Here is a 25122-nt window from a genome sequence, read left to right on the forward strand (position 1 = left end):
TTACAGATGAAGAAAGGAAGTTTACTTGCCCAAGTCACTCAGCTATTAAAAAGCAAAACCGCGATGTAAACCCGGAGCTCTAAATTCCATCCTCTTTATTAATCTCCAGTTCCTCACTAGAGATAGTGAGAAAGAGAGTTGATGCAGACCATGGGGCTAGTAAGGAGAAACTCCCCCCATCTATTCTCTGTGAGGCAATTCCATGTGGAAGACACTTGTCTGGAAACTATGGGATGTGGGGGCATCTGGTTATCTGCTCCCATCATTCCCTTTATTGCCACCTCAGTTGTCACAGCAGCTCTACCACTTCTGTGTGATCTCAGTCAAGTTTCTAGTCATCTCTCAACTTCACTTTTCTCATCTGTAAAATGGGAGTATTAATAATAATATCTATTTCGTAGACTCTGAAGACAAAGCAGTCTCTGGCTCACAGTCAACACCTAATGAATGTTGCCAGCCATTATTATTATTACTACTGTTGTTGTTATTATTAATTCAGTGAGTGCAGTTGGCTGAACTCAACCAAGTCTCTGTCCTCTCTCATCATTATATAAGTGTACATTAATACTCAACATTTGTTTAAAGAAAATAACTTCCCCCAAACAAGGAGAAATATTCTTCAAACAATATGAGTAGATGAGTAGATTTACTCCCAGCTAGAACCTCCAGAACAGATGCTGTCTTAAAAAGGAACATCTGGTCCAATTTTTTTCATTGTTCAGCTGAGAAAATAGAGTCCCAAGGAAGTTGAAAGACTCCCAGGTTTACACAATTAGTGATAAGTCAGGACTCCTAATTTGGTGCTCATTTCCAATGAATGTTGTTTCCATAATGCTAAACTAACTGCATTACTATCACTGCCTTGAAATATCTCTACTTTTTCATAAGGCAACATGCTTATGAGAACTGTATATTCTTCTTAATTTATTCACTGTAATTGACCATGATGATCATTACAATGATTACTATACCACAGGTAAAGGTTTAAATTCATTTGTGCTCCTTTTACACATAAACCAAAGGCTATACCAGTATTATTTTCACAGTGTGTTCTCTTTTTCCCTGTCGGAAAGGAAATATTTTTGAGCCATATGGGATCCTAATTCTCTGAATGCTTTTAGATTATCAGATGTCTCAACTGACAGTCCTGGATGAAAATCAAATCATGAGAATTTGCAACACTGAAAAAAATTAAGAACATTTTGGTGTTATCGTGTACCGGAAATTCCATCTTTATCCTTTCTTCAATTAGGAAAAAAAAAATCAGACATCCTCAATATTAGAATTTTCAGCTCAAACTTTTCAACCCTTTTGCTACAAACTTACTTGGTGAGCCTTAGACTGGATATCTTTTATAAACTTATGGTTCCTGGTTTTTTACTTAGTATTCTTTCTTTCAAGCTTTTATTTTATTCAAAAGTTCAGCAAAATATAGCCAATAGAGAAGATGGAAAGATGCTTAAGTCATGATCATTTCTTCCAAGAATTTTGCTATCCAGTGAAGAACATGACATATAACACCAAGTAGAAAGAAATGAGATTCTGTGGCCTGTTAGCATCTGCTTTGACTTAGACAAAATATGCCCATTTCCAATAATGCTCAAATTAATATGAAGGCATTTGTGATGGTTTTGGTACCAGTAAATATTTTGGAGGTAAAACTCAAAACTTTTCTTTAATCAGAAAAACTAGACAAGGGGGCATTTAATAATATTCATCATGAGAAAGGGTATCTCCCTTTCTCCTATATCTTGTTCTTGTTTGGTGAAGAAAATGGTAGGAGAAAATGAAGAAGGAGTATCCTTCATAGTATAGATGCCCATACAGAGAACAGGGGTGTTTCTGTGCCTCGCACAGATCTTCTCTTTGTATTCAACCTAAGGCCAAATGGTAGAGCTACACAACTCTACAACAGTCCAAACAACTCTGAGTTGTGATTTCGCTCAGCGTTCTTTAACCCTCTGGTTGGGTCAGCTTCCTGCGTATCTAAACAACAGTGACCATCTCCTCATCCTTAATTCCAGTGCTGTTTTATGTCTTAGTCCATACACATACCATAGACTGCTCGGCTTATAAACAGCAGCAATTTATTTCTCAGAGTTCTGGAGACTGCAAGTCCAAGATCAAGGCACCAGCAGATTTGGTGACTGATAGGGGCTCACCTCCTAGTTCATGGATGGCCATCTTTTCTCATCTGTGTCCTCACATGACAGGAGGAGCAAGGGTGCTCTCTGAAGACTTTTTTATACAGCATTAATTCCATTCAAGAGGGCTCTACCCTCAACACCCAATCACTTCCCAAAGGCCCTGCTTCCAAATATTACCACATTGGGAATTAGGTTTCAGCACATGAATTTGGGGGATGAGGGGGACACAAACATACAGTGAGTTTTCCCAACACCACATTTTTTATATAAAGCAAGCAAAAACAAAGTTTTTGTGGGGAATAAAATGTTTTCTACTGAAGATATTTCAAGAACAATGTCTTTAAGACCAAAACTAAAACAAAAATTAAATGTGGAGAAAAGTCAGGAATATTCTGGTCAATGGTTTCAATAGGGCGATCACCATTCACTGTCCACCAAAGGCATTCCAAGTTACCAAGGACCTAACCACAAACTGTGGCATCTCGAGAGTTCAGGGAAAAGTCACATGCTCAGGCCAACCTAACAAACCCCCCAAATGCTCTCATTGTTTCTGTTCTGTTAAGATTATAATGTGTTCAAGTTTTAAGTGTAAAAATCCTTTCCCATAAAAACTCAAATTTATGTAAAAATGTGCTTCCTTTAGAACTACGATGACTCCACAATCTCTGGATGCCTGTCCTCTTCAATTAGAAGCTAAAAGCCACTCCCAGATTTAAAATCTGTCAACCCCATGAACACTTTGGTAACTTCACATCCAGCAAATGTGAACAGAAACCAAAATCCATAGAAAACAAATTCCTTCAAGTAATTATTTCTGTGAGATTGCATAATTTTAAGTCAAAATTAGAACAAACAGGATCTGTAAATGGATACACACACACCCTCCCAATTTTGTTATGATAATTTTCATTCTTTCTAATATCCTTCTCCACACTTTTTTGTGGTTATTGCACCCAGGTCTGTCTAAGGTAAATTTTTAATACCTTGATGTCTCAGCTATGACCTCTATTACATGCCATAGTCCACATCCTTGTCATTATTTTCCCTCACAACAGATCAGCATTGGCCAGAGTCACTTGTATGCAAAACACAGAGACAGCTTTAAATAACATTTCTTATTTAGGGACTAACTCTCCCACAACTCATGCTTGCCTGCTTACAGATGTCCAATAGGGTTATTTGTTTTTGCTGGTTAACTAACTGTGAACCCATCTCTACCACTTTATATGAACAATTGACCACACTCATCAGGGGGAAATCCACAGCCACTTTCTTATGGACATACAAGGATACCAGGTGAATTTCTCCCTTTTAATCAGAAAAGCAAAAGTTTTTCCAGAAGTTCCCCCCAGTGGGCAAATTTTGTCACATGTCCACCCATAGCTTCAAGGGAAGTTGAAACGTTTAATTTCTCCAGGCTGCATGGTAGAAGATAGCAAGGGAGAAGGGGATCAGCCTAACAACTATGTCTGCAACTTAGAAATAGAAATGGTAAGTCCATGGAGTATGGGTGTTTACATTTTAACAGGTGGTATTCAATCTCTATCCACAGTTGTATTAATTTAGATACTATATCAAAGACCATTTTGACTTCTGTGTTTGTCATCTGGACTTTCTTTTTGATTCAAATGAAAGATTATATTTAGCTTGGAAATTTGACTCTCCAGTGAGGCCAATTCCTGTGGTTCTCCAACAGGTCATATTTCATCCCATTTTCCTCAGATTTCAGGGTCTCCAGGCTATCATTTCAAATCAGGTTGTTGAGCTCAGGTTCCATGTCACCCAGTTCCTCCATCCCTTCTTTACACCATAGCCAGAGCATAGTAAAATATATGTCAGTTTATTTCCTTCAGTGTTTTCGATTGAACTTAGAATAAAATCAGAGCTCTTACCAGGATCTCCACTATCTTCCCTGTTTCCTCTCTATTGTCCTCTTTCCCCTCAATCACTGTATTTAGTCTTTTTAGCCTTCAGTCTATTCCTAGAATCTACCTGGCTCTTTTCCAACCTCAGTGCCTTTGCACCTGCTGTTCCTTCTACAATGCCCTTCTGATGGCTCTTCTTGTGTTTTGGTTTCTCCTTTTAATCCCTCATTATCTCAGTTTATATGTCACTTCCTCAGAGAGGCTTTCCTGACCATTCCTTCTAGCATAAATCTCCTTTGTAATTTTTTTTTTTACCACGGCACTGTATTAATTTTCCTTAGAGCAATTTTTACTAGACATGTGAACTTGAGCAATTATTAGCTTCTCTGTGTTTTCAATTCTTTATTTGTAAATAAGGGTAATAACTGTACCAACCTCAGGGGTTTTTGTAGGCAATAAACAAAATAAAGTCCTTAATATTTCTTGGCCTATATAAAACTTTGCTAAATAATAATTACTTGCATAGTTTTTTGTTTTGTTATTTTCCTATTTTCCCCACCAGACTATAAACTCTAAAAGCAGAGGGACCTTGTCAGTTCTGTTCTCAGTGTGTCTCAGAACCCAGCCTAGTGCCTGGTACATAGTAAGAGCTCACAAAATATTAAATGAACAAATATATGTTGAATAAATGAATTAGTGGCAAATGCTATCTCTGTAGTAGCTCTGATTGTGGATTGGACTCCGCTAGCTCATTTCCAGTGTTCAATAGCCTCTTCTGTAAGGGTGCCAGATTAACCAAATAAAAATATACAATCCTATGTAAATTGGAATTTCTGTGTTTTATCTGGCAACCCTACTTTCTTCACTACTACCTTCACCCTTAATGAGCAATACTTTATCTTTCTCATTCTTTCCCTCCCTGCGTTCTCTTCCCCTCCCTGCGTTCTCTTCCTCCTTGTTCCTTTCCTCCTATACTCATTTGACGTTTTCTTGAATATAGTTCAGTATCAGGTAACCTCATCATCCTTAAATCTGTAGATAACCCCTCCTTGAGGACAACCATCTCTTTGATGGTTAATGAGTTGCCTTTATGACCAGTCTTCCAATTCTCACAGGACCAAATTATCCACCTTCACTGTGACAGCCTTCTTCAGCCTGAATCGCCTTCTCAGGGGACTGCAACTGACTCTTTTCTCTGGATTCAGAACAGGTTAAGTTAGGAACACAAATGTCCTTAATACATTCCCAGGCATTTTCTACCTTATTAGATAATTTTCAGACATCCTGGCTTTGAAAGAGACATAAAGAAAAGAAACCCAACATGGCCTTTCTCAGTTGACCAGAAAAGATAGTTTGACAAGGCTCTACAGAAGAGCTGAGAAGTGCCAAGTCAATGCCATGCTGTTATTTTCCACCTCCCAGCACAGTCCTGGCTCAGAGCATGAGAACTTAGTTGGTGCTTTAGCCAGACTCTGTCACTTAGATTAGCATGCTTGGCTCTAGATTATGTTAAGACAGTTGGAAGAACTAACTACTTAACCTTTCAGAAGGTAAATAATTTATTTGAAATAAAATGTGTTGGAGAAACCATGGCAGTCACTCCCAGTGGTCTGTCAATATATATGTGAAGCTATGGTGAAAATAGCATCACAGGAGTTACTTCTTGGCAGTATTACACATCCTCTGACTGGAATCTCCGTCTAGAAAATGTCCTCTACTGAACATTTGGTTCCTTTACTGTAGCAAAGGAAACATGAGTGTCACGGTCTCAAAGAGTAAAACGTTGATCCCAGATCCATTGTATTTTAACTGTGTGAAGTTGCTAGATGGTTTCACAGTTCTGGGACTTAGTTTCCTTGTCTGTGACGTGAAGGTATTGCCTCCTTTGTTATAAGGGGTAGTAAGGTTTTTAAATAAGGTGGACAAAGTACCTGGTACTCAGTGAGTCCTCAATGGCTGGTAGTTAACACTACTCATTTTAGGTGCTTTTTCTACTTCATAGTGTGTGGCTGTGTTGGTTATACTTGGTAGCAAATTCTCTTTGTTTCTCCAGAGAGGAGCTTTCTTTGTAAGAATTCTGTACCACCACTGAGAAATCACTTGCAAGAGGAGCCTGTTGTAAATATGAAGGTGCCATGTTCCTCTTCTGTTAAGAGCAGGGTGTCCAAACTAATCTAATTGCTGCTCATTTTTCCCTTATGAGGCACTGGGGAATGTTCAGCATATTAGATAGAAGAACAAAACTCAGATACCTGCCAAGATTATGTATGGCCTACCCAAGGAAAAACATTTTTTTCATCTTCACAGCTTGTGATTGGAAAAGGACACAGGACAGCTGCTAACTGTTTTCATCTCCACTTTTGGCATGTTCTTCTAATAGCTCTCCTGTCGCAGTCTGCAGCACAGTGGGAACTAAACGAGTAGGACTGAGGTATCCCCCCCAGCACCCTGCTCAGATTCCGCTATTGGGAAAGACCATTTAAAGCATTTAATATCCGCCCTACCCCTTTGGGAATGGTGTAACCCAGCTAGACACCACGCTTCAAAAGAGGGAAGTTAAAGCTTTGCGGTTAGTTAGGGAACATTTAGACCAGAACCCCCCCCCACGTCCCTGCCAGTCCTGATTCCAGGATTCAATGAACAGAGAGGACTGGAGCAGAGGAGGGAAGAATAGGTCAGACAGCTTTCCAAATTCTCTTCTATAAAGAAAGATTCATTGTTGCTCAAACGTTGTGAAATCAAATGTAAAATATGTTGGAACACTTGCCTTCAAATGTGAAATTTATATGGCTCTAAAGCAAAAAGCAAATGGTTTAGGTCCAGTCACATTTTTTAACTGAATCTTTCCTCTCCTACACTAACCCCACTGGAGGCAGTATTGGGAAATAGTTACGCAAAAGGTTCCTATCAGCTAATGGAACAAGCACCTATCTCAGAGAGCTATGGTGAGAATTAAATAAGATAATATATCTAAGGCATGTAGAACAGGGCCTGTCTAGGGAACCTGCGTGGCTCAATTGGTCAAGCGTCTTCCTTCAGCTCAGGTCATGATCTCAGGGTCCTGAGATAGATAGAGCCCCACAACAAGCTCCCCACTCAGCAGTGAGTCTGCTTTTCCCTCTCATTCTCACTTTCTCTCAAATAAATAAATTAAAATATTCAAAAATAAATAAATAAATAAAACAGAACAAAACAGGGCCTGACACATAATAAGAACTCAGTAAGTGTGTAATTTGCTTTATGCTTACATCACTGCTATTGGTGTGAAAATTTAAAGAAGACAGTAGGTCTTCATAAGCTTCATATTTTCATATCCATGTATCCAAAAAAAAAAGTAAGAATGTAGAAATAAGTTTTGTTCACAATCTCATTCCATCTCATAGGACTGGTGGATTAACATCCTTAAAAAAGAATAGGCTTCCTCTTGCATCTGTGAAACGTTTGGCCAAGATAGAACAAATTACTGTATAAATGACTTCGAAGTCTTATACATAATTCTAAAATCTACATGAACACACTCAAATGAATTAGAATTGTAACTTATGAAATCATCAGACCTTGTTCAATACTTTGACAAATAAATACCTGAATACTTAGCTGCTAACTGATTACTTAAATTCCCTCCCTCTCTCTCTCTCCATAGCTTCGGAACAGATATTTCAAAGGGGAAATAGAAGTGAAAAATAAAGAGGGGAAAACTGGTAGTATAAAACTCATTACAATCATGTTAGTAATAAATATTAATCTTAAAAAATAATTCTAAGATATAGCGTATTTATCAAAATAGATACATAAATAAGATGCTCTCTAACTTATTGCTCAATAATGTGACATTTATTTGAATTAATGATCCATGTTGTCTAAAGACTCTAAGAAACTCTCTTCGTAAGCTAAGAATGTGAAAATCTAGTTAAGCCGTGAACAAGAAATTCCATTGCGGTAGACAGAACATTTTCAAGTGGAAGGGTAAGGTAGAGGGGCAAAAAAAGTATACTGTTATTTCATTTATGTAAGAGAGGGAATTAAAATTGGAAGAAACACACACAAAAAAAATTTTTTAATTGTAAAAAATAAAGTAGAATTAGAAGAAGCACATTATCCATTATCTGATTACTTACACTAACCCATGTTTCCATCTGATAAACAAAATAAAGCTTTCCAACACTGTCAGGGGAATTATAAATCTGGGACTTATCCAATAGTTACCATCCTAATCATGCAGAAAAGACTGGCATTCTGTTTACTCGTAGATTGGTATCAAATTGACTCAAAGCCCTTATAAAAGCTAAGAGGTATGTTATTCCACGAACATTATATATAGTTTTATGCCACAACATCATTTATGCTATAAAAAATATTAAAAATAACCCAAAATATGTGTTTCCCTGTGTGTGAGTTTGCAAGATCTTGCTATCATTCTATTATACAAATATTCTGTTTTAAATATTTCAGGCCACACAAATTGTGGAGAAGAATCTAGTTTAGTTAATTATAGAGCAAAAAAAATTTTTTTTCTCCAAATTGACAGAATCCTATCAATTTTTTCAGTCTTGGACTGAAGAGAGAGAATAAATAACATCCAGCTTAAGGTTATATTAAAAATAAACAAGTGCCCTGTGGTCCTTAAATATGTTTCCTTAGCATCTGTAGGGATTTATTACATATAATAGGCAACATGAAGGAACATTTGCTGAATGAATCTGATATGGAATTGAGGTTATGAAAATGAGAGGACTTTTCAAGCTGGAGTTCTGAGAGACAAAAGTGATCAGATCAGTGATCAGATCAAAGAAGATCAGTTTAGATATTTTTGAGAGAAGAATTCAATAAGTAGCTATTATATTTCTCATAGAGCATTAAGAACAAAATACTACTTTTGATTCTATTTGGTCAAATTGTTAGTTTATCACAGCTGAAAAAAAAATCCAGTAATACAAAATATTCTCCCTAGGGTCAGAGAAACTTGAGTTTCAGCTCTCAGAGCATAAAATACGTTATTTTTTCCCCATTCCATGATTTAAGAAAGCAATAAAGACCCCTGGATTAGATATTTCTTGTCAGTAAAAGAACAGCTATTCTAAAAAACACTGTCTTGGGCCTTTGATACTTCTAGTAAGTCATTAACTAAGCAACTTTATTGCTGATTATTATTCCCTAAGTGCCTTGTGCAATGTGCCTGGTAGTGTGCTAAGAAAAGAAGAAATTACTCCTTGATTTGATTTGTCATTTTGATAGCATAGATTTCTAGTCCCATAAGAAATACTAATGAAAATAAAACTGCTACTAATTTGTTTTAATGACTGAAAAATTAGAAGAAAATTTGCTAAACATCCTCAATTTTATGTTCATGAACTTTGACTAAGAAGCACATCAATTATATCCTGAGGATGACTCATGAGTATTTCTGACTCCCTGTTCTCATTCCCTGAGAGTCCCCATTTTTTTCCCTATGTGATTCAACTACAGTTTCAAAAGAAATGTCTTTAATTATGGAGAAGCACTGTCTAACAAAATTTTCTTTGATGACAGAAATCTTCTCTGTTTGTGTTGTCCAGTACTATAGACACCAGCCACATGTGGCCAACACATTTTTGAAATCTGGTTTGAAAAGAATCAACTAGATATGGCAATTGAGACATCTTTCTCAACATTTGGCAGAGAAACTCTATGGGGTAAAAGCTTATTGTGGTGGGTTGAGGAGTAAATGGGAGATAGGAGTACACACAGCATGCGTACTAGGGGTGAGGGGGTAGACAGTACAGTGTAGTAGTTGATTAAGCAAAAGACACACATCATGGAGCTCCACTCCAAAAACCTTTGATCTGGCAGTCATGTGAAAAAGGAAAGAGAGAGAAAGCCAGAGTTGACATTCAGCTATTACTGAGGGGGGTAAAAAAAGATAAGCTGTGATATTTCTAACATTTAGTAAAGGCAAGTTATAACATCAGAATAAATTCCAGCTCCCCAGGAAGAATGGAAATGTTTATTGTCTTTGATGGCACATTACCCAAATTACCCAAGTGCAAATGAAATGGTTAGTTGTAAGATTTGAGACATTTGATTTTTTCCTGAAAAGCTTTAAGAAGCCTTGATATTAAGACTGACGGCATTCTGTCATTTCTTTTAATAATAAATGTTATAGGTTCCTACTTAATACTGAGATTAATTTGTCCCCCCAAAAAGTGCATTCTTGTATTTCTCTATAATTACAGTTGATCCTTGAACAATGCAGGGATTTAGAGTGCTGGCCACCCCCCCACCCCCGCTGCCCTGTGCAGCCAAATATCTGCATATAATTTTTGTCTCCCCCCAAATTTAACTACTAATAGCCTACTGTTGACAGGAAGCCTTTGTAATAACAAAGAGTCGATTAACACATATTTTGTAAATTACAAATATTATATGCTGTATTCTTACAATAAAGTAAACTAGAGAAAAGAAAATGTTACTAAGAAAGTCATAAAGAAGAGAAAGTAGATTTGCAGTACTGTACTGTATTTATTGGAAAAAAAAAAGTTTAAGTGGACCCACACATTTCAAACCCATGTTGTTCAAGGGTCAACCATACTTCTTAAAGCTAACTTTAGGTTGCAAGCTCTGAAACACTAAAATGTCATTGCAATGTAAACATAACTTCAAACTATACAATCTATATTTACATATAAGGATACTAATTGAAAGTTAGAAATGACTGAAATCATAGCATTTTAGAACTGAATGTGTATTCATTGAACTGCATTTTAAGGGTGAGGACCATGAGACCTAGAAATAATATATGACTTAGCTAAGTTTACCCAAACAAGATTCGGACCCAGATCTTTAGACTCCAAGCCTGGTGGTGTTTCAAAAAAAAGACTGGCTGGATGATGCACCAGGATATTTTTGGTATCTCTATATATTGCAGTAAGAGAGAAAATAGAAAATTTCTAACAGCATGCCTCATTGGGGACAGAGAATCCTTTTCTTTACATTTCCACAATTAGTACCATTTCCCCTTGGGCACATTCTCACCATTTGCACTGTGCTTCCCAAATTTTCACTCATTTTTCAAAAGTGTTTGGTAATTATTCCATATGCTAGGAAATTTGACCCAAAGAGAAGATGTCTAACTTCCCTACAATTTTTCAAAAAGGTTCCTCCTACTAAAAAAAAAAAAAAAAAAAAAAAAAAAAAAAAGGTTCCTCCTACTGACGGTAGAGAAGATGGTATATTGGTAGTTTATAAACAGAACAGTGGTTTTTTAGGGATTTAATCCTTCAAATAATTTCAATATTCAAATTTTCAGGATTACCTGTAGATAGTAGGTATCTATAATTACTGAAGCAGAAGATACACTGACAGAAGACAAGCACAGACACCCCAAGGAATGTGTGTGAGCTGATGTGGGTTGTTAATTTAGCCCATGGAAAACCTGATAATGATCTAGCACATAGACAGACAAAGTTTTCTGTTTCTTGTTTGTTTGTTTGTTTGTTTGACCCTTCTAACTCCTTTTGGAAACCCTATAAAGACTAAAAGTCAAATACAGAATAGTATCATATATCCTACTCATGACATACTGGTCCATTTCTGAAAATAATAACGCTTTCTCAAAATGAGGCCATTTATATTCTTAGCCATGCTCTACTGTGTGCACAGAGTAATTTCTTGAGAGCAATGTTTCCTGTGGCATTTTGCCAACACTGGCTTTATTTGTTTTTCATTAGGCTTTTCATTATCATGCTGCTATATACCTGGATCGTTCTGCCTCCTCTAAGAAGGCCAGGGTAGCTTAAACATAGGAAGGATACCAGGAGTAGGTGGAATGTTTTTGTCCAGTGAATGCCCATTTTAAATCTCTAGCTATGGTACCATTCTTATGGCTTTAATCTTTCTAAGAACAATCAATTACCCATTTATAATGCAGTCTGATATTAAATTGTTCACATTCATCTCTTCTGTCCCTATACAGGGAAAGATACTAATCTCACTCTGTACCACACAAGACTGGCCCATCCTCCTTTATTACCTCAGAAAAGGCATCATGATTCACCCCCATTGCCCAAGCCCAGAAGTACTGTGTATTCTGCATTTCTCCATCATTCCACATATTCAGTCGCTGAGTCAAACTTCCTGATAGTTTCGAACCCACTCATGCCTTTCTGTTTCCCATGACTACCACTACCTCAGTCTAAGCCCACATTGTCTCTACAACAACTGTACTAACTCCTAATGGTCTCTGTGCTCCCAGGATTGCCCTTTCGAGTTCATTCTCTTTTGCTTTAAATATCTGTTGGTACCCATTGCTCTCCATAAAGATGTGTTCTGTAATTTCTACTCATAAATGTTTTTGTTACACATTAATAAGATAGTTTCATTTGTCCAGAAAAAGGAATGCTTCAAATTTTGAACTTCCTTACAGACCCCTCAATTTAAAGGGAAACACTAGCTTACAGGCTATAAAAGATTAAAATTTAGGAACAAAATAAGCAATCTGTAAGTTTCTGTATTAGAATATTAATCAGAGGCATAAAAAAAGTCATTGAAATCAAAGAATTTCAGGATTAGATTGGTTCTTGGAGATTGTATATCTCAACTTTGTCATTGTACAGGTAAAGGAACTGAGCCCGAGCCACTAAATTGCCCTAAAACTAAACTAAACTGATCTTTCTAAATTTGGAATCTCATATGTAATTCCTGTCCTTAAAAATCTGTCCATGGGGATGTCTGGGTGGCTCAGTTGGTTAAGCGGCTGCCTTTGGCTCAAATCATGATCCCAGGGTCCTGGGATCGAGTCCCGCATTGGCCTCCTTGCTCAGCGAGGAGCCTGCTTTTCCTCTCTGCTTCTGCCTGCCACTTTGCCTGCTTGTGCGCTCTCTCTTTCTCTCTGTCAAATAAATAAATAAAACTTGAAAAAAAAGAAAAATCTGTCCATGGCTCCTTGTTATGGTCAGGATGAAGTCTGAATTCCTCAGGCTGGCGTGCAATGTGCATATAGTCAGGCTTTGGCTTACCTTGCCAGCCTTAACTTTTTTCCTCTCTTCAACTCATCCAAGAACCCAGTGCTTCCGAATATGCTATGTTGTTTTTCACCCACGGGACAGTGTATGTCATTTCCCTGTGTCCTGCTCTGTTGAGTGCTAAGTCCTAACCATGCTTCAGATACCTGATCAGACATCACCTCTATGGAATACACACCCCAGATCCCCTTGGAGTTCTCAAGCATGTGTCACCATCATAGCACATTCACAGCATTCTACCTGCCTTTGAAAATCTGTTTTACATCCCTGGACTGGAAAGAATAAAGATAGTTGTGGGCAGGGACCTGCAAATTATTCATTGTTGTATCCCCATATCTTGATCAGATGTCTGGCATTCAGTATTTTAAGATTAATTATTAATTCCCACTTTTAACCAGCCTAGTATATTTCAATTTTTTAATCAGTCCTCCTCCCATAGTCTGTTTTCAGGGGAAGACTAAAAACCGATTCATTCATGTCAACATATAGGTAGGTCACTGAAGATCCTGAATGGCAACTCTTCTCAGAAGCATTTACATTTTTAGGGGAATGGAGTTTTAGAACACAGGAATGAATCCCCAATGCAGATAACCCCATCATAAATAGTGAGCCATGACAGCATTTCTGAGAGGAAGGAAGCTTTCCAAGGACCTTCAACTCAGTCACATAGGTGACCTCCAACTTGCCCTCACCCTCACAGAAGAATGACTCTGTTTTTGTTTGTAAAAATCAGCTCACTTGTTAGTTATTTTTCTCTGCATTAAATAAATCATTATTTACCCATGGTAAGAAAATACCTGATTTTAACATTTCTGGGTTTATTTCAGGGAAGCAATGTTATGGAAGATCAGGATTTGTTGGAAATTGGAATCCTTAATTCTGGGCACAGACAAAGAATTCTACAGGCAATCCAGCTCCTTCCAAAGGTAAGCAATGCTTTCTTGGCCTGGCCCCATGTACAGGAGCCTTCAGTCCAGATATGAAAGGGCTATTGGTACTTAGGACAACTCTCTACATATTGATGCAACTCCCAAAAGTGGTTCTTTTAAGGTCCAATGAAACAATCAGACTTACAAGACCACTGTGGGCCAAACTTGGCTTTAGGTGGATGACAAGAATGTCATACAGGAAACACCACTGACCAGCAGGGCACCTTCAGGGCTTCTCTTCAGTGCAAGTCCTTATACTAGTACAAACATCAGTCCAGGCCCCTCAGATGACAGCTCAAGTACCAGAGGACAAGATCAATATTTGGTGGGTGTGGGAATGTTCCTGAATTAAAAGCCTCATGCCCCATGAGAGGCTCTATCCATCTCTAGTACACCCCATAGTCTTTGCCTTTAGGGGCAAGGAGTCTGCCTAATTATGAGTCATCACTCAAGGAAAACCAAAGTATCAAATCCCCATCAGGTATTTATAGTTCATGTATAAATCCTCTCAGTCTAGATGCAATTTGCAAGCCAACATATCATTTTAACTGTAAGTCCTATGTTACCTAGCAACAGAGTTGACCTTCTGTTTCCAGATAAGGTCTCATAGGAACCTAAAGGAAGAGGTAGGATCTAAGCACTGGTCTTTAAGATATGTAGGACTTTAACTGATAAGGAAAAAGAAATCATTTCAGGGATCAGCAGAAATCATATAAATATAAATATAAATTGCCAAAAGTATTAAAGGAATAGTGACACTATGTGATTCAAAATGCAATGGGATTTGTGCAACAGTGTGAATGTCCTCAATCACTGCCACCAAATTATACACTTAAAAATAGTTAAGGTGGTAAGTTTTGTGTTATGGTTAAAAAAAAAAAACATAGTTTTTTAAATAATTTTTTTAAAAAGAAAAAAAAATCCAGTGTGATTAAAACAATTAGAGAGCAGAGAGTACAGCCAGAGATAAAGCAGAAAGAGTAGATTGGGTCAGTCTGTGTCAGGCTAAAGAATTTGAAATTTGTTCTGTAGGCTCTGAGGAACAGACATGACTGGACTGCTTTAGGCAGTCAATTTTGGAGGCTGTATACAATCGGCATGAGAAGGAGGGAAAGTTGAAGTAGGGTCAACCAGCTGGGAAAAGATTCAGGGGGCAAGACTGAAAGCAGATGAAAAGTTAGACTTGCACCTAGATGTATGAACTTACCATATATTTTGTACTCTCCTTTGCTCTTTTCCTTCCTAATGAGGCTGTAATTTCTCCTCAGAACGAGAAAGATAAATATTAACCACTGTTTCTAAGGAAGTTATCTGATGAAATTTGCCAACTGACAGTGAACTGAGTGTCCACTGATAGAACCTTAACACTTTTGCAAAGTCAAGGAGAGTTACGCATACAAAAGGAGTTTGATCATACAATTTTCTACAGTAAAAGGAAAAGAATAAAACAGCCTTAGAACTAAATCCAGAAGTAATTCTTATAAGTGTATTGTTCACCTCACTACTTTTGTATCTTAAAATATTGCTTCTTCAGCTAGTTTGCTCCTCATTCTCTGTGAGGACTTTTACACTGCTATACCCCCAACACGGAGCCCAATGTGCAGCCCATGGTAGGCACTCAAATCCATAAGTGACTACCCTCTTGTCATAAGGCTGCCTGTCAAGTTAAGCTCAAATAGTTCCACATCACTTCCTTTGTGAAACTTTCCCTAAAATGGAACCACGTCTTTTACCTTGGTAATTATCACCAGGCCCAAACCAACCACCATTAAGTGGACTGCCAGGGTTAAGTTCTCTCTATCATCTGTAGGTTGGATTACCGGAGTCAATTTCTCATTGGTTCTCTCTAGCTTGGATAATTCACAGATACCTAATCTCTGTCCTAGTTACCTTTCTTACCACTCTATATCTGAATTTCCACACAGCATCCAGAATGATCCTTCTCAAATGTAAATCATATCATGGCACACCCTGTTTAAAATCTCCAGTGGCTGTCCTTCTCACTTAGAATAAAATCTTTATCGCAGCCTACAGAAGTCAATAGGATCTGGCCCCTTCCCACCTCCGTGGCCTCATCTCTCACTCTCCCATTTTCCTAAACTCTAGTTATGTGGTTTCTTTTTGTTCCAGAATATACCAAACTCGTTTTTGCCTCAAGCCCTTTCCATACTGGTCTTTTTGCCTAGTAAAAAGACTTTTATTCAGATTTTCATACACTCGCTCCCATATATCATCAAATCTCTACTCAGCTGCCATCTCCTCACTGAGGCCTTGATGTCAAAGTCATACTCCTCACATACCATCACTGTCTTCATATTACCCCATTTTAGTTTCTCCATGGCACTTCTGGCTACCTTAAGTTACAGTATTTATGTGTTTGTTTTTTCCTTACTCTTCATCTCTCCCCCAAGATGCAGAGTCCATAAGCTCAGGGACCTTGACTATCTTGTTCCCTTCTATATACCCAGCTGCTAGAGCAGTGGCAGTCACATCATAGCTGGTCAGAAATGTTTGTAGAAGGCAGTAATACACTGCTGCTTTCTTTCCTCTGAGGTTTGATAGCTCTGCCTGTTTTGAAGTTACTGAGATTCTACCACTTCTGCCATAGAAACATCCTGAAGGCAGGCAGTGTCAGATCCACCCTTGAATTTCCAATGTGCTTAGCTCAATACATGCACATTTAAAGAATGGAAGAATGAACAACTGAATGAATATTTTCCTCATGTTAATTCAAATATACATTTTTTAAGTCAAAAAGTGCTTCAATTTTAAGACATATCCATAATTGTGTATATGCCATTTGATAATGAGAAACAGAAGAACCTGATCTCGGAATTATTTGGAGAATAAATGGAGTGTTTATTTTTAAGACAGAATATCATTCCCATTAGAGAAAACAATATAACAGAAACAATACAAAATTAAGCCTTTATCAAGAGGCTGAAGCGAAAGTGCTTACTATGCACCCAAATGAGTAGAGAATATATAAAAACATCCAAACACGTGTTCATCAGCACAAACAGAATGTTATAATGCTACAAATTGATGCTTTGCCTTCTTAGGTAATGAGCCCAATCTTCAGATGGTTAATAGTGTAATTTTACTGCCAGCACATTCATTTGCATTCACTCTAACTTTGCACTGCCGCAAAAGGGACACAGTGTCTCTTTGTTTTGTTTATGCAATTTTAGTCTTCAGAATATCTGTGTTCTTCATCTGTCATGAAAAATATTCCATGATTGCTACCTGAAATCCTTTAATTAACATATTGTGTTTTGGAATCCCTAAAATTGTTCCTAAACAGAGAAAAGGTGGTTTGCTAAATGCAATCTTGATCTGTTAGCATACTTCAAAACATGTTTTTCATGCTTTATTTGTTATTTGTTGTTTCAAATTTCAAAGACAAAAGTTTATTTCTTTGGTAAGAATGGTTTTTCTGTAATATGCCCTTTTTAATATTGAAATATTCACCAATGCAAAAGTCTGCATGTTCTCAAGTACATTTGATACATCAATCACATGGAATGTATTCCGTGTGTTCTAAGCATAGGCATAGTTAGAACAGTAAGCACATTAATTCCTCTCTTCCACTCATTATTTCCCTCTGTCTTTTATAACGCTTGACCTTTAGTAGCAAAGCTCAATTATCCATTTTCTCCCAGTCTTCACTTTCCTCACCAACCCCAGTTCTGTCTTTTCTTAGGTCTAAAAGTTTTCCAGAACTTCTAAAGATCAGATTTCACCCTTTTCTCTCTTTAAGAAAGGAAACATACCAAAAGTTTCATGAGAAGGTGACTTGCTTTTTACTCCCCTAGAAACTGTAAGCATTTTGGACTTTTTCTGTCCCCTAGACTTGGGAAAACAATCTGATTACTTATTTGTACCTTTTTCCAGGTACGAATTCCATATGACCAAGTATTTGGATAATCCTCTAAAATCCTTTTAAAAAGGCATCATGTCTCTTATCCCTTGACAATATAACACTTGGAAATCAGGAATTCAGAGTATTTTCATTTTAAATGTTTGCAAGACTTCCGTCAGAACCCATTTGTCTGCCCTCTTAACCTCTCTCATCCTGAAGATATTTCAGCACACCAGCAATTTGTATGTCACATGTCCACTTCTTTTTCAACATTTTCTTTCCTCATATTTTTATGTTTTTTATCTTTGGATTTACTGAGTAGTGGTTTATACTCACTGTCCCCTTTATTTTGCTCCTATCGATCCTTCAACCTATTTGGGTCTAACTAGTTCCTATGCTACCACCGCACACAAGGTTATCAGTAACCAGTAGGGAAGAAAGTCCATATGACCCTTTCCACCTTCACTGCTCTTCAGCTTTAGTTAAGTTCCTATAGTCATGTCAGCTGTCAGCATTGTCTTCTTCTGGCGTCCTCATTACCTGGTTATCTTCCTGCCTCTCTGATGCTCTCTCTCCTCCCCTGCTCATTTTCCTCAGTTAAATGGTGGAGTTCCTCAAAACCCAAACTCAACAATATTTGATATCTATTAACTGTTGTTACCACAGTACTCTTGATCATAGTACAGTTTCTGGTGTTCATAGTTTTCCTCATCATTGTTAGCCTACTTCTTTTTTACTGCATAATGAACATTTACATTTCAGCTGCTCATTATTTTTAAGTTCAATTCAATTTAACTAGTATTTGTTGGGCTACATACTTCCAATTATTTTTTTCACTGTACGACACTGAAAAACCTCTGGTTGGATTAAATTACCCCCTTTCCTAACCTCAGTTTGAGATTTGGGTTTTAAAAAAAAGTACAGAATTATCTGTTATTCCAATAGAAAAACAAGATTCAGTGTTAGCTATCTACTGTTATATAACAAATTACCCCAAACCTTAGTGGCATATAAAAACAACATTTATTTTCTCAGAGTTTCTGTGGGCCAAGAATGCAGAAGCAGCTTAGCTGGATCCTTGGTTCTGGGTCTCTGGCAGGGCTACAGTCATCTCAAGACCCAAGTGGGAAGGACCTACTGCCTAGCTCACTCACATGGTTATTTATAGGAAGGATTCTGTTCCTCAGGGGTTTTTGGACTGAGGCCTCAGTCCTTCACAAGCTGTTGACTGAAGGTTTTCTTCAATTCTTTGTCATGTGGGCCTCACCATAAAGTATCTCACAACAGGCATCTGGCTTAAACAGCACAGCAAGTGAGAGGACAAGAAAGAGCCAGGGAGGTGGAAGTCACAGTCTTTGGTAACATGCCATCCTTTTGCCGTATTGTATTCATGAGAATCAAGTCACTAAATTAAGTTCACATACAGGAGGAGGTGTTTAGAGATACAGTAAATATCTGGAGGTGGGATCGCTGGGGGTCCACCACAGAAGTCTACTCACTGCAAATACACTTCATCATGGTCCACATTACAGTCTAGTTTCCAGGTCTACATTTGTGGTTAAAGTGGAATAACCTACCAGTAATAACAATGAAAAGGACTCATTTTATTTTCATCAGCCATCTTCATGGGACCGTGATATTCACAACTAGATGATTTAGAAGCCATATTTGCAATTGCCACTCAAAAAAGAGTTAGATGTGAGATAGCATGATATGATATAATCATACACAAATTAGAGACCCCAAAGATGTGCTAATTACACATAAATACTTCATGATCTAAAACACTACTGATCTAAATGATACACACAAATCAGCAATCCCATAAAACATTATACATTTTTAAAACATGTTCTTTCTTCATCAGTGCCTCACTACTGAAAGAAGATTATTTCCATCTATATTAGGAAAGTGAATTGGTCAAAGTCTTTTGGACAGGACTTTTAGGGTGTTAGCAAACACCAAAGCTGGGGCACCTGGGTGGCTCTGTCAATTAAGTGTCTGACTCTTGGTTTCAGCTCAGGTCATAATCTCAGAGTCATGAGATTGAGCCCCACTCTGGGCTCTACACTCAGCCGAGAGTCTGCCTGGAATTCTGTCTTCTGCCTCTGCCCTGCCCCCTCCCCTATAAAATTAAAAAAATTAAAACAACCAAAGCTAGAAGTAGAAGGGATCATGTAACCTTAAGCCTGATCAGAACAAATAGATAAAAGCAACAGTTGACCAAAAAAAATCTTGTGAGCAGGATGTACAGATAAACTGACAGGGACTGAGAACTTAAACACTATTAAAGACAAGACAATATGGAGTGGTGGAAATTGTGGCAAACCGTAGAATACAAACCCTGTCCCTCCAGAAATACCAGTTTTGTTTCCAAACAAAACTATATTACTAAAACAAATCACCAAGGACCAGAGTTAGTTATAGCTATTACAATGAGATCATGGATTATTTCAGAGCTCAAAAGGAGTACTGTGGATGTGCCACTATCCCAGTTTGGCTTCCTGTGCAAAACTATGCTCTTAAAGATGCTAGTTCTTTCAAGTTCCTTAAAATTCAGATATGTATCAATTGTAGTCTTGATGGTTGATGAAGATGTGTATAAGCTTTAGGGGAAAAGTGTTTAACCAAAGTAATTTCTTTAAAAGTCTAGAAAAGAAGATTCAGTCTTATTTCCTATCACTTAGAAAAATGATAAACACTCATTCCTGTTTCTTCTGCTATTTTTCAGAAGGGCAATGGCAAACTGTAGACGGCAGGCACAGAAGTTCTCAAGGTACATTTGACAGGGTAACTTTTCTTTCTCCCCTGTCATCACTCACTCTCCACCTACCCTCATTCTTTTACTTGCATTTCTTTGTTCTTGCCAGCTGGTCTTAAACATGGTGTCACCCAGTGTTGATCTACCACCCTATGAACATCCAGTTAAAGATAGACTCTTGAACAAAATCCCATACACATACACGTACCATTAGCATTAGGGGCCCTAACTTAAAGTTAATACACAATTGGACCCACGGTCTGACCCAAAGCATAGGGTATTCTTTTTTCCTTTAGGTCTGGTCCTTGGTGAGACAAATTGTGGTGTTCTGAGAGTCCTTTCAATTGCCATTCAGTTCTGCAGATGTCTTAGGATTCTGTGACAAGCAAATAAGCTCATTGGATCAGACAGGTCAGTGTAAAAGCTTGCTTATTTCTCAGGAGAGGTGTTGGTGCCGTTAGAGAACAGGGAAGGAAGACAGACTAACTGACCTTACAGCGAAAAACTTAGGTAATTTGTATTACATAAATCTTAAAGTGACAGTAAATCATTCAGATCTTTTCTGTTATTTCTTAGCCTAGCAACCCTGATGGCCTGCATTTTCCTAGAGGGACCTCTTCTCCCATGCCTCACATTTTCTGTTACATGTGGAGACCAATAACTAGTCTGTCGTTCAAGGGTACATCGGGAGAAGGAGGGGCTGGTGTTCATAAAGGTCTCTGGGCCCTCTGAAATGACAGAGCCCAGGATGTACAGAATACGAAATAGCGAAGCTGATTGGGCTGCATAAGTATTCCAAGAACTGCTGGGTGTGTGAGGACTGCAGTCCTAGCATAATTTTTTATTATTTATTTATTTATTTATTTATATTGTGTTCTGTTAGTCAAGCCCTAGCATACTTACCGATGCTCTGTTCTAAGATTTTTCTGCAGTTTCAGAAACCAAGACGACTGCTGCATTCTTCCTAAGCTAAAGGGGGAAGATCTGTTAATGTTTTCTTTTAAATGAATTTATCTTGGAATAGTTTATTATGTAGACCAGAGAGCTTAAATATCATTTTTAATTATAGTCTCCTGCCCCCCCCCCCCGATATTTACAGAGAAATAGGGGAGGAATTCTGCAAGTAATTGGGTTTTGATCTATTGCCATCCCCAGCAGCTGTCACCCTCAGTTTTGAGGAGTTCACCCCGATTTAATAAAGAACAATGGCCCCCTTGAAGTGCTACTGCAATCAGTAGTAATAGTAGAGGAACTCTGATACCTGGGCACTTTCCCTTCCTTACATAATTCTTCCAAGAAGATCACAATTTAGAACTGCAAAAGACCTTAAAACATCCAGCTCAGTATCTCTCCTGAGTCTTTCACAGGTGAGGAAACCAAGTGTAGGTCATATTAAATGACTTGCCCTGAGGCAGAGTGTTTCTTAGTGACAGAAGTGGAGCTAAATCCCAAGTGTCTGTGCTCATGGCAAGTGCCTCCCAGGCGAATACTGTGTGATATCGGAGACCCAAGGCTCTGAGGACTCCTGTGTATTTGCAAGAGAAACTGTAAAAAGGACAGGAAAGGACCAAATGACTAACCATAAGAAAAAGTATTATTTAAAATATTGGGCCTTTTCTTAAGTTTCAGGCTTAAAAGGTAGTTTTTGTAACCTCCCTATGTCTCGAAACTCCCTTTTCAAGGCTGCAGGTGAAGGATTGCACCAGGAATCCAAAAGCTCTAGAAAAGGAGGAAGGAGACACACAGGGGAAAGAAGAAAGGCAGACATAGACCATGTCAGCGGTCCAGTGACCCACTGGGTGTCAAACCACTTGTTTACCCTCAAAGGTGGCCTTAGAAAACCATTACTAACAGTAGACACTGCTGTTTCAAAGAAGGAAAAGCATAATGGAATAAAATAACTGAACTAATCTTATTTATTTTCTTCTTTAATCTGGGTAGAGAGGAAGGAAGGATGGGCAAGAGAGAAAGGCACCCTAGGAGAGAATGAAGACACATCTTTCGAGCATTAAGCTCCATGGAGATGACATTTTTAGAAGAATCAGCCAGGAAGCAGCATGGTGTAATGGTTGGGAACATGGCCAGATGCCCTAAGTTTGATTTTACGTATTTAGTAGGGGTGTTGTGAGATTTAAATGAGTCAATATTTGTAAAATAACTTAAAATGAAGCCTGGCATATCCTATGTGCTATATTTATGTTTACTAAATAAATTTTTTTAAAAACTTGAAGGTGAACCAAGAAAAAATTGAGGTTCCTTCATCCCATTAAAAATTACTTCTCTAGGCATACACAATAGACAAAATGAATCTCCTTTTATTCATTTCATAGATCTATTATGAAATATCTACTGCATGCCAGGTACTCTTCTAGGTGTTGAGGAGTTGATGTTAGGAAACAACACGTACAAGGTCACGGTCCTCTTGTAGCTTACATCCTAGAGAGGGGTGCAGACAAAAAGAAGTAAACAGATGTAATCGCAAGTAATGATAAGTATTATAGAAAAATGAATTAAATGGGGAGTAGACAGAATGAAGAGGATATACAAATGCATTTTAATCTTAGGTAGGCCGACTAAGATTCACACCCAGGCAGTTAACCTGAGGTTCTTTACCACCTCACTGTGTTGTCCAAACACTGTATTTCAAAGCACAAGAAGTATACTAAGGATATTGAAATGACTAAGCTAAATATTCGAAGCAAGACACCTTCAAAAACCTTGGCAAAAATGAACTCTCATCGGCTTTCAAATTAACCTAATTTAATCCTAGTTTAGCCACTTGGGCAAGTTGTTAAATTCTGTAGTCCTGTTTCCTCATCAATGAGAAGGAAATGGTGGCCGAACCCACCGTGTTAGATTGTGGTGAGTGCTAAAGTTAGAAATCCCTAGGAAGCGCCTGACATTTAGAAGCACTAAATTAATAGTAGGAATAACCACTTATAATTGTTCAGTAATGCTCATTAAATTAACAAAACTCAATGAATTCTTGCCATTGCTCTTGCCTTGTGCCACACAGTAACAGAATGGACATACTTCTTGATAAAAGACGCTGGCTAAAAACGCCCATGACTGCGTTGTGCTGTGAGCTTTCCATTCTTTTTTTTTTTTTTTTAAAGATTTTATTTATTTATTTGACAGACAGAGATCACAAGTAGGCAGAGAGGCAGGCAGAGAGAGAGAGAGGAGGAAGCAGGCTCCCTGCTGAGCAGAGAGCCCGATGTGGGACTCGATCCCAGGACCCTGAGATCATGACCTGAGCCGAAGGCAGCGGCTTAACCCACTGAGCCACCCAGGCACCCGAGCTTTCCATTCTTACTTGTGGATTTCTCACAGAGCAAATTATGCATTCTCTAGATAAGAAGAGGGCAAAACTTTTGAATCTGGTCATCATCCACTAAACTAATTATTGTTTTTCCTGCATTTAGTATTATTGTTTAACCCATCAAGAGCTAGAAGCAAAGTTGTCTAAAATCATAACTAGGGCCTTCCTAGCTAAGAAATTAAATGAATAACATAATACTGAGAGGGCATCCTGCCTGCATCTCTTACGGGTAATGTAATCAGTTCTGTACACTAAATGGCAAGTCACAGAGGGGTAGGTACAGAAAGTACTTTGAACAGCAAGGGCTCGATAAAGATGTGCGACATAGGATGGCACAGAAGTGAACCGAGAAGCTGAGTGGGCAGACCTTGACAGTGCAGTCCCAGTAAATTGCTAAAGGCATTGTGATTTCACAGAAAAGCAAAACTATGTAAATTCGTGGAAGAGGTCTAAAAGAACATACCTGGGGCACCTGGGTGGCTCAGTTGGTGAGGCATCCAACTCTTGATTTTTGGCTGGCGTCATGATCTCAGAGTCATGGAGTCGAGCCCCACTTGGGGCTCAACACTGAGTGCAGAGTCTGCTTGAGTTTCTCTCCCTCTGCCCCTCCACCTGCATGCGCACACACGCTCTCTCCCTCCCCCTCTGTCTCTCATGTAAATAAAACTTAAATAAATAAATTAAATAAATAAATAAACATATCCACCATTTTGAATGCCCCATCCCCATCTTTAACATATAATTAAATTAAGCGCTAACTTAATAGTTGAATATAATTTAGCTATATTTCTTTTTTTTTTAATTTTTATTTATTTATTTGAAAGGCAGAGATCACAAGTAGGCAGAGAGGCAGGCAGAAAGAGAGAGAGAGAGAGGTGGAAGCAGGCTCCCTGCTGAGCACAGAGCCCGATGCGAGACTCTATTCCAGGACCCTGAGATCATGACCTGAGCTGAAGGCAGAGGCTTTAACCCACTGAGCCACCCAGGCGCCCCTTAGCTTTATTTCTTATTTTTGATCAATAGCATCCAAGTAAGAAGTCTGTGTTCAATTATGCCTACAAATGCATTGAGCATCTACTTGTGTTTCAGACACAATGCAAGGAGAAAAAAGATGAAATTACACATTATCTGCCTTCCAAGAGATTACAGTCTAGCAAAGAAGGTTGAACCAATACCCAAGTGATTTTAATACAAAGCAGAGCATGAACGAGCTATAATAAAAGTAAAAATACAAGCT

General features: G+C 38.1%; 1 protein-coding gene across 9 annotated transcripts in view; it reads left to right on the plus strand.

The window, feature by feature from the left end:
* The window catches only part of ANKS1B (ankyrin repeat and sterile alpha motif domain containing 1B), a 1114861-nt gene that overhangs the window by 782440 nt on the left and 307299 nt on the right, over positions 1-25122 (plus strand). For all 9 annotated transcript variants that reach the window (XM_044228192.1, XM_044228193.1, XM_044228194.1 and 6 more), the window contains one exon: positions 13839-13937. In XM_044228192.1, the coding sequence (XP_044084127.1) occupies positions 13839-13937 (99 nt within the window). The remainder of the gene's footprint in view (positions 1-13838; positions 13938-25122) is intronic.

The sequence above is a fragment of the Neovison vison genome, chromosome 12, assembly GCF_020171115.1.
Source record: "Neovison vison isolate M4711 chromosome 12, ASM_NN_V1, whole genome shotgun sequence".
Classification (NCBI taxonomy): Eukaryota; Metazoa; Chordata; class Mammalia; order Carnivora; family Mustelidae; genus Neogale; species Neogale vison.